This window comes from Protopterus annectens, chromosome 5.part0, assembly GCF_019279795.1.
Source record: "Protopterus annectens isolate FY-2018-M chromosome 5.part0, PAN1.0, whole genome shotgun sequence".
Lineage (NCBI taxonomy): Eukaryota > Metazoa > Chordata > Ceratodontiformes > Protopteridae > Protopterus > Protopterus annectens.
Window position 1 is genome coordinate 1,305,854,897 of NC_056735.1, and position 15,544 is coordinate 1,305,870,440.

The following is a 15,544-nucleotide window of genomic DNA, read 5'->3' on the forward strand; positions in this document are numbered from 1 at the left end:
GAAACTTTAAGGCCAAAGGAAAAAAAGCATCCATCAGACTGCTTAGATTTTTTTTTAACATAAGATGATCGTGCTTTACAGCATCAATAGATTTATCAGTAAAGGAGTAAAAAGGAAAACAGAAGAGCACTCAACTCGATGCAGCAGTGTTGTTTCAAGGATCCACCACTAATGAGTGCCTTACATAACTGTACCATCTTATTTAAATATGTGTTTAATTGCAAAGTATTCTGTATGTAACACTGCAAAAATCCAACAGCTGAATACAGTTGAACTAATAATTGACAGTAAGCTTGTAAAACAAGATCAAAACAAAAATTTGCTGTTACATTTATACTTAACAAACCACACCCACTATACGTCCCATCACAACACCACAACTAAATAGTTATAAACTCCTCCCCTTATCTCTATACCTTATCAGCACTAAACTACCCTACTCTTCTATAGCTTCTCCTTCTTAATCCTCTGCTTAGCACACTCCCTCATCTCCTCTATCCATTCTCCGCAGCTATAACCATTACTCTTACATCTATCACTATATTCTTCCTACCCCTCTACCTACTCTAACTATCCTTCTATACCATATCAATTAACTTATCCTACACCTCAACTATATTCTAAACCACCTTTGACTTTACATTAACCTTACTCTGCCATTCCAAATGGCCTACTTACATAAACCTTTGCTTATATACTTTTTTCTGTCTTGTTTATTATTTATATTTCTAACCTTAACCTATACCCTCACTGCCTATGAGCATTATGTGCTGGCCCATAAAGTGTCCCATCCACAAACTCTCCCAACCTTACTTCCCAACTGCCTCTCTCATTGTAACATTACCTCTACCTCAGCTTATCTGCATCCTAAGTTCCATAGATGTACTCATGTTACTTACCTCCCCAATAGGTTAACCCCACCCAAACTTAATAAAATCTTAAAAACTTCTTTGATACAATCCAGAAACATTCTAACAGGTGGAGACATTCATCCTAATCCTGGCCCATCCCCACTAAATGTCAATCTACAAAAACAATTGCACAACGATGCTTCCTCCTCTTCTAGATTAGATAACTCCCTCAGAATAGCACATCTTAATATTCGTAGTATCAACAACAAAATTAGCCAACTGCATGCTCTCCTTCAAGCCCATGCATTCGGCATTCTTTGTCTTACAGAAACTTGGCTAAAACCTATTACTCATGACCAAGAAATAATCCCACCTGGATACAATATCCTTAGATGTGACCGCACTTCAAAAAAGGGCGGCATAGCAATCTTGTTCAAATCTGAACTCCTTGTTTCTCCCTGTGATGTAGCAGTACCCTCAAATACCAATGCTGAGACCCTTACTGTTAAACTCCAAATAAATAGCTCTAAATCAGTCTATATAATCTGTTCATATATCCCTCCAGGAAATAATATTACCACCCTAGAAAACATACTTAGTAGCCTATCCACCCACCTTCCTCAAGAAACAATAGTACTAGGAGATTTTAATATAGACTGGACCTTATGCAATTCTTCCAACCCTAAGACCCATATAAATCTATTTGGTTTCACTCAAATAATAAATACCCCCACTAGAATCCATAAGCCTAGTACTAAAGAAACTACTCTTAACTGGATACTAATTAATAGTCACCCTGAAACTTACTTGACAGGATCTCTCCCAGATGACATTAGTGACCATATTCTAACCTACATAGTTAAGCAAAAGAAATCTAGCCCCAAAGACAAACAATTTTATCACGTATCGATCTAAAAAACACTTCCAATCTGAGAACTTTATCAATGAACTAAAAGCCTGCAATTGGTCATTACTAAAACTACTCAATCTGGATGAAGCTATCTCCTTCTTTAATTCTACATTCTTTCAAATTCTAAATAGCCATGCTCCCATTCGCTCCTCCAGAGTCAGGACCAAAATAGCTCCTTGGCTTGCAAAACAAACAAAAAAAAATGTTCCTACGGAACAAAATTTGGGCAAAATGGAGAACCTCCAAAAGCCCAGCAGATCACCTCTACTTTAAACAGTTAAGAAATGCCGTCAAAAAAGATATAATCTTAGATAAAAAGAACTATTATTCCCATCTTCAACATTCAAACTCTAAAAATCCTCAAAAGTTTTGGTCTGGCGTTAATAAACTTCTCAAACCAGGCCAGGCTAGAACTCCTTCTCCCAGCTCTATCCCCCATAACAACCCTCTGCAAATAGCAAATGCTTTTAACAACTACTTCATTGAAGCCATTCAAACCCTTACTAAAACACTATCACCCCCTATCCCCACTCCTACACAACATACCAACAATTCTCTGCCCTCCCTTCATTTACAACCAGTACCAACTACCTTTATCTGCAAACTCCTTCAAAAACTTAAACCCTGCACCTCTTCTGCTAAAGCCATCGCATACCCTGTTTCTATCCTTATAAACAGAACTATCTCAGAAGGTTACATCCCTTCCTTATGGAAAATCTCCCATATAATTTCCTTACACAAAGGAGGTAAATCCACTGATATCTCCAACTACTGTCCAATTGCTTTACTCTCCCCTTTAGCTAAAATCATGGGAAAATGTATCCACCATCAGCTAGTTCAGCACCTTCTCCACAATAACTTGCTTGCTAATTGCCAACATGGTTTTAGGCCCTTTCATAGCACTACATCTGCCCTGCTAACGTTTACTGACTGTATTAACAAGTATCGAAACAACAACTCTCTCTCATCTGCTCTATTTATCGATCTACCAAAAGCCTTTGACATGGTTAATCATAACCTACTTATCAATGCACTAAAAGCCCAATATCTTGACCAACAAGCAATCCTTTGGTTTAAATCCTATCTTGAAAACAGAAAGCAAGCAGTACTCTGGGGCAATAAACTATCCCCACCCTTCCCAGTGGACACTGGAGTACCCCAAGGCTCTATCCTAGGATCTCTTCTTTTTTCCATTTTCATTAAAGATCTTCACACTGCTTTTCCACAAACCTCCTGTATACAATATGCTGATGACTCTATGCTTATCTGTACTGCTTAGTCTTCCTCCTCCCTCCAGACCCTTACCCAAACTGTATTTAACAAAGCAGAAAAATGGTTTACCCAACGCTGCCTCCTCCTTAACCCCAAAAAAACAACACTTTTACTTTTTACTCCCACCCAAAAATCCCCACAGATCCACTTTACCATTACCTCTAATAATGGTACTTGTATTTCCCCTGACTCTACTGCTCGTCTCCTCGGCATAACCATTGACCATAACCTCAGCTTCGATGTCCATGTTAACAATACTATAAAAACCATCAATAAAAAACTAGGATCCCTGTATAGAATAAAACCCTTCCTTACCCCACTAGCTAGGAAATCTATTGCCCAGACTCAGCTTACTTCTACCCTGTTCTATGCATCTGCCATTTATACCAATCTATCTACGCTTAATCTTTTCAAACTGGAAACTAGCTATAATAATATTACTAGATTTGCCACTGGCTCCCCTTATAGAACCCACCACTGTCTCAGCCTTCAACAACTCAGTTGGTTAGAACTACAAAACCAACTACAATACAATCAACTGCTGATTGCACAAAATATTCTGCACCACACCACCAACACCCCTATTCTCTCTAATCTGATCTCCCCATACAAAAATCTTACAGCACTACGCTCAGCTAATAAGTTACACATTGCCAACAATATATCTAATAACAAAGCAGGAGATTCACTCTTTTCCAATGTTGTTGGTAGAATCTGGAATAAGCTTCCAAATACACTCACTTCTCTCTCATCTACACAACTCTTTAAGAAACACCTCAGACATTACCTAAAAAGACAATGGCTTTGTCCCTGCTCAAAGCCTGATTGAAAAATACTCTTCACTTTTTCTCCTCCCCTCCTCTCACGCTTTATAACAAATACCCCACCTTGAGAGCCATTGACTATCAACTACTAACCCCTTCTTACCTGCATTATTGTCCTTCCTAGTCTCTATTTTTCTTTCTCTTACTTAGTGGTTTTTATTTTTTCTCTCAAATGGATGTTGATGCTTAATTACTATGTTTAACTGTTGCCTGATTGTATTTGTAACCCCTCTATTGAATTAAGACATGTTTATCTCCAAAATCTACTCTAATGTCGCTGTACAGTATTCACAAAATTTACTTTCTTTACATGTTATGCTGTATAATTTAAGCTAGTCATTTTTTTCTAAGTTTTTAATGCCTTAATGTATTTGTGCGTGGAGCTTTTCTCCCCGGGCCTCTGCTGAAAATGGATATGTATCCAGCTAGACTAGCCTGGTCAACAAATATAAAATAAAATAAATAAATAAATTAATTAAACTCGTCAACTTGGCATGCTTAACCATTCAAAGTAATATCAGCAGACACAAGTCCTTTTGTATTATTTTGTAGATGTGTGCAACTCAGGTTCAACAGTTATGTATGCTGTACCCTTATAATTAATTTAGGCATGCTGTTCCCTTATAATTAATTAGGTAATCAAGAGAACATCAGAATTCATAGTATTCCTAGGAATTTCAAGGCAACGGAGTCCTGCATCCTTTTACTCTTTGCCAGTCCCCTCCCTCAGGCCATGCTCCCTATCTCCAGGAGTGCTGGCCAGTCTGCCCTTAGGTAAATTTGCGGGTACCCATCCAGTCATCCAGGTATCCGTTGAAAGATGATAGTGCATTTTTCTGCTTAACCAATAGGGTAGTTTGTTCCAGAGATGTATGAGGCACTGTATGATAAAGCAGACTCTGCACTGTATTTTATATATCTGCTGGTATAGATTTATATTCTGGTTCTGGTATGTGTAGAATTGCAGAGTGGTTCTCTAAATGCCCTTAACCTGTTCCATTCTTCAGATCTGTGGTTTACTGCAATAGTAACAACAAGAAGTTTGTAACAGTTCTTCCATGTTTGCAGTTAAGGGTTCTGGCATCTTTCCTGCCTCAAAAAGGATGACATATGCCAAAAGAATTCCAGTCATTGGCTGCCAATATGTCATAATAATTCTACCGCTTTGCTAAATACAATACCGTCTATCTATCCTGCACCTTTCTGTCATTCATAATTTAGCCCAACATCACTGCTCTTGGGTCTGGGGTTGCCTGCACTTGAAGACTGTTTGCATGATTTTAGCTGTGTTTTCAAAAATTATTTTAATTGCAAGGGATCCCCAAATTTTTGTGGGTTACCAGCTGAAGGATCTTTGAAAGCTGTATTCCCACTTTCTGAGGAATAACCCTTTTTCCTGATCATGTGTGGACTCAATGTGTGGAGATAGAATTAACTTAAAGGAGACAGGACATCTTTCCCTGTAACAAGACATCTTCTCTTCAGTTATCCTCTGAATATTTTTTTCACCTGTATTTCTGTATCTTTCTATGTTACCTGATTACAATTCTTAATCAAAAGTTTATACATTGATGTTTTTAGTGTTGAAGGAGCAAGTGCTGTATTTTCACCTGACAGATTCCTATTACAGAAGGTTGGCTTACGTTAATTAAAAGGTTCGGACAGAAACCACAGTTGTGTGTCTGATTTGTGGTCAGCACAAGTAATCCTTAGATGGATGGGAAGATGTCCACTTATATGGCAGAATGCTGTAAGCAGTAACGGCTCATCTGTATGCTGCTGTAATCATTTAATTTACCGAGACTCTCAATGCCAAGTCCTGAATGAATGAAATTCTGGACTTGCATATACAATGTCTGAAATTTGTCCATTTCTTGGTATATTCACATTTTTTCCAAGATATAGTGACCATGGTGTAGTTTTATATATATATATATATATATATATATATATATATATATATTTATTTTTTTTTTTGGAGTTTTTTTTTCAATATTTCAGGACTCAGCATTGCCAGTCCCAAGAGTTGAACAAGGAGCATTCTGTGCAGCACTATATCTCTTAGCCTTAGGATCCTTTTATCTGTCCATACTTGCCTTCATATGGGGTTTGCATTTATTTTTGTCTGTCCCCAGAGAAGCATGTCTATACCCATTATGTCACTTACTTCTCTGCATCTGTAGCAGTGACTGGCTGCCTTGCATGATCACAGCAGAGCATACCAGCATCACAGAGACTGAGGTACCAGTCTTTGTACTAGAAAATTTCTTTGAGTAGCACAGCCTATAAGCTTAGCTTCCAGAGCAGCCCATAAAGGAGTACAATTGCATCATGATCTTCTTTCATCTGTTCCCATTAAGGGTCACCACAGTGGACCATCTGTTTCCATTTCTTCCTGTCCTCTGCATCATGCTCTTTCACACCTCTACTCCCTGCATCCTCACCATTCCTCTACCCTCCCTCGCATTTACACACATATATTCTGTTTTAGCCCTGCTGACCTTCATTCCTCTCCTCTCTAAATCATATCTCCACCTCTCCAGGGTCTCCTCAACCTGGTCCCCACTCTCACTACATTTCACAATGTCATCTGCAAACATCATAGTCCATGGGACCTCCTGCTGATCTCAGTTGTCAACCTGTCCATCACCACTGCAAATAAGAAAGGGCTCTGAGCTGATCCTTGATGTAATCCCACCTCCGCCTTAAACGTATCTAGCACTCCCACCACAGTCCTCCTCAGCAATGTCACACTACCCTCGTACATATCCTGTACCACTCTTACATACTTCTCTGCCACTCCCGACTTCATTATATGATACCACAACTCCTCTCTAGGCACCCTGTTATATGTTTTCTCTAAGTCCACAAAGACACAATGCAACTCCTTATGAACTTCTCTGTATTTCTCCAACAACACTCTCAGAGCAAACATTGCATCTGTAGTGCTCTTTCCTTGTATGAAACCATACTGCTGATCACTAATCATCACCTCCCTTCTTAACCTAGCTTCCACTACTCTTTCCCATAACTTCAAGCTGTGACTGATCAGTTTTATCCCTCTGTAGTTACTGCAGCTCCGCACATCACCCTTATTCTTAAAGATAGGTACTAATACACTTTTTCTCCACTCCTCAGGCATCCTCTGACTTTCCAAAATTTCATTAAACAATCTGGTTAAAAATTCCACTGCCATTTCTCCTAAGCACCTCCATCCTTCCACTGGTATGTCATCTGGGCCAACAGCCTTTCCATTCTTCATCCTCTTCATAGCTGTCCTTACTTCCTCCTTGCTAATCTGTTTCACTTCCTGATTCACTGTCCCCACATCATCCAACATTCTCTCTCTCATTCTCTTCATTCATCCGCCCTTCAAAGTACTCTTTCCATCTACTCAACACACTCTCCTTGCTTGTGAGTATGTTTCCCTCACTATCCTTTATCACCCTTACCTGCTGCACATCCTTCCCAGCTCTGTCCCTCTGTCTAGCCAATCAGTACAGGTCCTTTTCTCCCTATTTAGTGTCCAATATCTCATACAACTCTCCATATGCCTTATCCTTAGCCTTTGCCACCTCTCTCTTTGCCACATGCCTCATCTTCTTATACTCATGTCTACTTTCTTCATCTCTTTGACAATCACACTTCTTCTTCACCAGCCTCTTCTTCTGTATACTCTCCTGTACTTCCTCATTCCACCACCAGGTCTCCTTGTCCTCCTTCCTCTGTCCAGATGTCACACCAAGCACCTTTCTAGCAGTCTCCCTTACTAGCTCTGCTGTAGTTACCCAGCTATTCGGTAACTCTTCACTGCCTCCCACTGCCTGTCTTAACTCTTCCCTGAACTCCACCTCACAGTCACCCTTTTTTAACTTCCACCATTTAATCCTTGGCACTGCTTTCACACTCCTCCTTCTCTTCTTGATCACCAACGTCATCCTACAGACCACCATTCTATGCTGCTTAACTACACTTTCCCCTGTCACCACTTTACAGTCTCCAATCTCCTTCAGACTGGCCCTCCTACATAGGATATAATCCACCTGTGTGCATCTTCCTCCACTCTTGTACGTCACCCTATGCTCCTCCCTCTTCTTAAAGTATGTATTCACCACAGCCATGTCCATCCTTTTCGCAAAATCCACAATAATCTGACCTTCTGCATTCCTCTCCTTAACACCATACCTATCCATCACTTGCTCATCCACTCTGTTCACTTCACCAACATGCCCATTATAGTTCGCTCCAAACACTAGTCTCTCACCCTTGGGTACAATCACCACCACTTCATCCAGCTCACTCAAAAATGTTTCTTTCTCTTCCATCACACACACAACTTGTGGAGCATATGCACTAACAACATTCATCATTACACCATCAATTTCAAGCTTCATAAACATCACTCTATCAGACACTCTCTTCACCTCCAAAATACTCATGGCATACTGTTCCTTTAGGACAACCCCTACCCCATTTCTCCTGCCATCCACACCATGATAGAACAATTTGAACCCACCTCCTATACACCTGGCCTTACTTCCCTTCCATGTGGTCTCTTGCACGCACAATATATCAACCTTCCTTCTCTCCATCATATCAGCTAGCTCTCTCCCTATACCAGTCATACTGCCAACATTCAAAGTTTCTACCCTCACTACTACACTCCTAACCTTCCTCCTCTCTTCCTGCCTTTGGGCATGCCTTCCCCCTCCTCTTCTCCTTCGGCCAACAGTAGCCCAATTTCCGCCAGCACCCTGTTGGCTAAAAGTACTGGTGGAGGTTGTTGTTAACCTGGGCCTCGACCGATGCGGTATGGAAATATGAAATGTTCTCCGCATAAATCATTTGGCAGAGGTTTTATGCCGGATGCCCTTCCTGACACAACCCTCCCCATTTATCCGGGCTTGGGACCGGCACAAAGAAATGTACTGGCTTGTGCATCCCCAGTGGCTGGGTTAAAGGAGTACAGTTGCATACATTTGTAAAATTGCCAGGCCTTCTACTCTTGATTTCTGAGATTACTTCAGCATCTTACCTTTTAAGTTTTTATTTTTCCTCTCTAATAACTTGATTGAAAAGCTTCCGGTAAGTTAATACTCATGTATAGCTGCAGCGAGTAGGAATAAGACTAATGAAATAATATATTTTGGGGTGACAGATTTACCCCTGAAGTTTCCTGTAATGAGACAGGTGCAGCTTCCTTCAGACATATATACCGAACCTAAGTTCACCTGGTCAGAAAATAGCAAAATACGCAAGTATTTTTATGGAATCAAGGGCTTTTTCAAAGTCCACTAAGATATGCAAGTAAATGTCCACCTTGAAAAAAGATTATTAACAATGATATGTCATCTCTGATTAAACCTACCTGGGATGAGTGAGTGACATAAGGTAAATACACTGAAGGCTTGTCACCAATATTTTGGCATAGAACTTGGTATCCACTTTTATAATGGCTTTTTGTCAATCGTCCTGTACACTAGAAGGGTCCATGTCAGGCTTCAGGAAAAATTATAATTCTACACTCTTTCAAGGTTTGGGAGGTAATAATCCTCCTAAATACTTTCCTGTGTAGATCAAGTAAGAGGGATTGAATTTCGGTGCTTACAGGCTAGTACCTGTCCCAAATAGTCCCTCTATATTTCAAGCTAAAGGGTTTAATTTCATTGACAGGTGCCCTAATATAATTATGTGGGTATACCTTGCAGTCCTGGAACCTCTCCCTTTAGGTGAGCTTCTGAATGATTGCTAGTGTTTTTCTAGCTCTGTTTGTTACATGTGTTGGGGTATATCCACTTAAACACTGGGAATATTTAGGGGATTCTAAAAATGAGCATAGCCAGTATCAGTGTTAGCCATCTCTTGTTTACTATCATCTTTATGAAGATTTATTTATTTGATTATTCTGTATTCTTAGGTATGTATACTAGACTAACAACCACAAGGGCCTTTTTCAGCCAAACCATGCATCCCAAATATATCCAACAAGTTAATGCCTTATGGGTTATTCTTAGGGGTATGTGTAAGCTAGGGCATGCATAGTCAAACATTTATTGGTTGCCTCTATCCATTAGAGACATAAGTGACAGACCAGGGGTGAATTTCCAATTTCCTATCCACTGGTCCAAGCCATGCTTGAATAGAATCAGGGAAGAACTCCGCTTCACATGGATGGGAAGCCTATTCCACGGAAGTGGTATTTGCTGAGACACATACCTGTTCCTCATCTATGTCCTGTTTATGTCACAAGCAAGGTTATTTGTTTTGCAGATATACAAGAGGTCCATCAGAGCAGTATCCTGGGATGCCTTGTATGCATAGATCACCCTTCAACAATCTGTAGAAGTCAGAGTGTAGGAATAGGGCTTCAAAACAATCCTGATAGGATATGTTGTTAATGGCCTGTATTCTTTTTTGAGGAACTTCTGGGACATTCCAGTCATTGCATTGCATGTTTCTGGTCAAGTAAGCACTGAAGGGGGCACTGTAGTCAATAATGGGTCTGATGAGGGCTGAGTAGAGTGGAGTGATAACTTCCATGGAACTAGATGCCATACCCTTCCTTATAAGTTGAGCAACATAGAATGATTTCTTCCTAAGATCCATGTCCTCCTAAGACCCATGTTGGTCAAAAGCCAGATTATTGTCTGCATACTTCCCCAAATCCCTGGGGTGTGTTATCAATGAGATAGTTTCCTGTGTTAGCCAACTTCCCAAAGGTTACTATTATGCATTTCTTGTCACTGAGTTTTAAATGTCTATTGCACCAGTTGCTTGTCTGTATTAGCCCTTCCTGGAGGATATGGGTGTCTTATGGGGGGATACTATGACTGGTTCCACTTTGCAATCATCTGCAAACTTGGATAGCTAGATGCCCTTGACATTGGCCTTGACCTCTGAGAAATAGATGCCAAAAAGAGGGGACTCAGCTAGTGACTGGCCTCTTTGTGGAGGTGGACTTCCCTATCCTAATTTCCTGGGTCCTTTCTGAAGGACAGCGGCAGTCTACCATGTAAAATATGGGCTTATGCCTAATTTTGTGGGCTTGTTTACAGTGCCTGAGTAGGGTATTGTATCAAATGCACCATTTTGGCCTCATCCTTTGCTTTGGTGACCTTCTCAAAGAAGTCTGCCAGACTGAGTGGGCATGATCTTCCCTTAACAAAACCAAACTGGGTTCGATCCTGTGTCTCCAGTGTCTAGAGATTTCAGATGTCATTATTAATCATTTCCATGATGATGATTTCCATGGCATTGCATATGAGACTAGTCAGATTTAGTGTTCTTAAGTTTCTGGGTTCCATAGAAGGCCCACCCTTATGCAGAGGGATGACCATTGCAGTTCTCAACTCACATGTCATGAATCCTGACTGGACGATGTGGTTAAATAGTAACTCCAGTGGTCCTGATAGGTCATGTTTTTAATGCTATTAAGGAGGCATCCTGGGATATGATTGGGGCCCAGTGATGTAGTGTTCTTGGCCTTGCAGAGTATATCAGCTATGTATTGTTGCTAACAGCAGCTAGACAGCCATTTCTGTTAATTTCAAGAGATGGATCTGCTACTGCACTGTCTTGAATGCATGCTAACATAATGCTTTTACGTAGCTCTATTGAGCTCGAACGATCATTGGCTACTGGTAGTGGTTCTTGTGCTGACTGCAAATCAGTATTCAGTCTTTCTCCAGGCCAAGAAAAAAAACGCCCCTTTTTTGAAATCCTGTTGATCCCTCTGTAATTTCCGTATTTTGATCGCCTGCAACTTTTTGTCATATGCAAGTATATAGTCATAGAGGGAATCAAGTTTATTACTGAAAAGATCATCTTTAAACTGATCTAGTAGTTTGTTCTGTAAAGCATTAACATCACTATGCAGACCTATTTCATGTGGAAGAAAAAAGTCTATAAGGAGCTGCATATATTTAGCACTTAATTCAAGATTCAATTGTTGCCAGCGCCGTAATAATTCAGGGTAAGTCCCTCCATGGCTGGGCATAGTTAGAACTCTCAGGCCCCTAGATACTATATTAAACTGTAAAGATGCTTCGAGATGAAAGCATTGTCATTGCAACCGCTTAAATTGGTACAGTTTATTCTCAAGTACCCGATATTTGGCAATGAAGCTCTCATAGGAATCATCATTCTTTAATTCAGGAGCAGTTTGTGTAAAAACATCAGAAGATAGTAGTGGATTATTAGTGGTGTCAAGCATACCATTCCTATGAGAGGTGTAAATGCAGTCTCTGTTACATTCACCATTCAAATCAAAGTTATGTCCATTCCCATTCAAGTTGCTACTTCCCTCTGCCATGTCCAAGTGAGACACCAAAATGAAAATGTGAATATCAGCAAAAACGGTTCTCACAGGGTAGCGTGACCAATAAAGGTTAAATAAAGGAAATACTGCTATACAAAATAAAACCTCGATCATTCACAGCAGATAGGATAAAGACTGGTTTAATAAACAAACGAAAGTAAGCGCTTTCGCGATTTAACAGAACCGCTTCATCAGACTTCAATATCTAGTGTAAAGCACATCCTTTAAATAAGCAGAGTAACGATGACATCATTATTAGCAGCAATTAAAATTTTAAACAATATACATACAATGAATATAAAGTTGAATATAAAATTAAAATTTTTATATATGTATAAACATAACAAATATGTTAATGTTTCAGACTTCTAGACTTTAAGAAAGGTTTTAAAGAATCCTTACTATTCAAGCCAGGAGGTTTGTCGGCTTGTACACGTATAATCCATTTTTGCTTGATTTCTTCAATTTTATTGCACATATCACCACCCCTAATGTTATCAACTAAACTCTCAATCAAAAAGAATGTAAATTCATGGTCTTGTCCATCTTGTTCACATTCTGAAACTGAGTTCTTAGACACTAAAGTAACAACGAAAGAGTTCAATAACATCAAAACAAGTTTATATAGGAAACTCATTAGAAAGAATAATCTGTTACATCACACCAGCATGCACCCAAGACATGTTAAGAGAAATGTATTGAAAGGGCAAATTTACAGATTAATGCGACTCCCTAGTCATGATCTATACCTTTATAAAGCTTTAAATGAGTTGAAACAAGAATTTGTAGATAGGGAATATAAAGAAGTAGATATAGATGAACAAATAAGGTTAGCATGGAATGAGAGAGACTCTAAATGCAGACCATTTTTTAGTGAAATGACAGAAGCTAGGACTAACTCTATTGTAGGTCATAGCTATGACGTACATGAAGATTTTAGGATGGTCCTTCCCTTCTCTAATGATATAGGTAGAATATGTGAAGTTGTTAAGAGACATTAGAATGTTTTAAACACTGTAGAGGAACTTCATGACATAGTTAATGATGGTCCTTCTTTTTCTTCCTTAAAGAAACAACTTTGCTATAAATCACATAATTTGATTGGAAGGAAGTCAGATAGGCTAGGGACTTTCCCTTGCAGAAGCTGTCTTGCTTGTAAGCACATATACACAGTGAATTATTTTGAATACCCTATTAAACATTTCAGGATTGATTCTAAGCAATATTCTGATTGTAGAACTAAGAATGTGGTCTATTTTTGTTTTTGTAAAATTTGTTTTGCATTTTATATAGGCAAAACTAATCGTATGTTTAAAGATAGAATTCTTGAACATCTTAGAGACATATGTAACGCAAAAGAAACTAGTGCACTTGCACAACATATCTTGAAAGATGGACAAGACCATGAATTTACATTCTTTGTGATTGAGAGTTTAGTTGATAACATTAGGGGGGGTGATATGTGCAATAAAATTGAAGAAATCGAGCAAAAATGGATTATACGTGCACAAGCCGACAAACCTCCTAGCTTGAATAGTAAGGTTTCTTTAAAACCTTTTTTAAAGTCTAGAAGTCTGAAACATTAACATATTTGTTATGTTTATACATATATAAAAATTTTAATTTTATATTCAATTTTATATTCATTGTATGTATATTGTTTAAAATTTTAATTGCTGCTAATAATGATGTCATCGTTACTCTGCTTATTTAAAGGGTGTGCTTTATACTAGATATTGAAGTCTGATGAAGCGGTTCTGTTAAATCGCAAAAGTGCTTACTTTTGTTTGTTTATTAAACCAGTTTTTATCCTATCTGCCATGATTATATATCAACACACACAATCACACGAATAGACACAAATGCAACCATTGTACTCTCCAGGTTTAGTTCTGTCAGATCTGTACTTGGTGAAATGTTCAGCAAAAAATATAAAGAATAATTATATACAAAAGACAATTTATATCACTAGCTCAGTTCTGTACGGACTTTTTAAGGTTTTTGAAATGGGCAAAAACTGTTTGTTTGTTTGTATCTCACTTTTAATATTGAAGATTATAGGAAGTTGTGTATGTTTGTATATGACTTTGGCACATGACACTTTGCTTATTTATTTGATAACAGGTCAGAAGTTAAGAAAACCAAAGTGAAAAGGAAGACCAACAACCCACAGTTTGATGAAGTATTTTATTTTGAGGTACGTTTTCATTTAAATTAGTAGAATTAACTAAATTCCAAGCTTTGGTCCTTTAGATGAGACATTAAACGAAAGTCCCCTCTACCCCAAAGTATTTGCTTAAATGGAGTTAAATTATCTTTTGCTTTATTTTCCAGTAACATGTTTGTACATTGAATTTTTCCCTTCTTTCCGTTTAACCCTGTTGGGATTATCTTATTGGAAGGTTTCAGTTGCATGTAGTATCACCCAGAGCATATTAGATCTGGAATTTATGCAGCAGGAAGTGAAGATGACTCCCTTATCACAGTATTTTATTTTATTTATTTATTTGAAACCTATACTTTTGTATTTGGTTCATCACAGCAGTGTTCCTTTGGATGGTAGTGATAGCAGTCTGTCCAAAGAAAGCGGCACTGTTGCATATTTTGTGTTTGTATGCATGTGTGCATGTATGTATGTGCGCGTGTGCATGCATGTGTGTACATAAGTGTGTGTATGTGGGGGGGGGCTCTTATTTATTTATACTGTAACTAGTCTTGTCCAGATACAGATTTGCTGTATCCAGGACTGTTGTAGGCTTCTGAGCCTCCCCCCAAGCCTTTCTGTGTCGGAGGGAAGCCTTCTAGCTTTTCAGTGGGAGTGGTAAGCACTAGATAGCCTATCTACCACAAGAGGAGTGGTTTCTGGACCAGAAATTGTAGTTTATTGGCCATTTGGGAGGTTTTTTTCCATCTCTTTCAACTTTCAGGTTTAAAAGCCCACTTTTGTGCTTATTTCCTGCCTTTTCTGCTGTAATTAGTCTAGTCCAGATACAGATTTGCTGTATCCAGGACTCTTTGTGAGCTTCTGACCAGTGCCAATGTCTGCTCTTCAATTTTTCCCTGAGATCTGCTAGTTCTCTCCTGTCCTGCACTTTTACTAACTTATTAGTCTAGCACTTTACCAGACTTCTTGTAGCACTTATTGTAGCACAAAAAACTGCTATCAGCACTAAACTTTCTACAAGGAAAAAGCTCCAGTACTTATTATTAATTGCCACCCCTCCAGGCATGTCTAAAGGTCAGTTCCCTGTGCTTTCTCTATTAACCTGGTGAACTTGAGCATCATGAGGCAATGTAGCAACTGCCTCATGTACACCGACAACCCTCTCCTCTTACCTCCCAACACTCAGACTTGTGAGAGATGCACTTA

At 39.0% G+C, this 15,544-nt stretch overlaps 1 protein-coding gene across 2 annotated transcripts in view; it reads left to right on the forward strand.

The window, feature by feature from the left end:
- RASA3 (RAS p21 protein activator 3) overlaps window positions 1–15,544 on the forward strand; it is a 1,807,402-nt gene that overhangs the window by 1,341,425 nt on the left and 450,433 nt on the right. For both annotated transcript variants that reach the window (XM_044071113.1, XM_044071114.1), the window contains exon 7: window positions 14,299–14,371. In XM_044071113.1, the coding sequence (XP_043927048.1) occupies window positions 14,299–14,371 (73 nt within the window). The remainder of the gene's footprint in view (window positions 1–14,298; window positions 14,372–15,544) is intronic.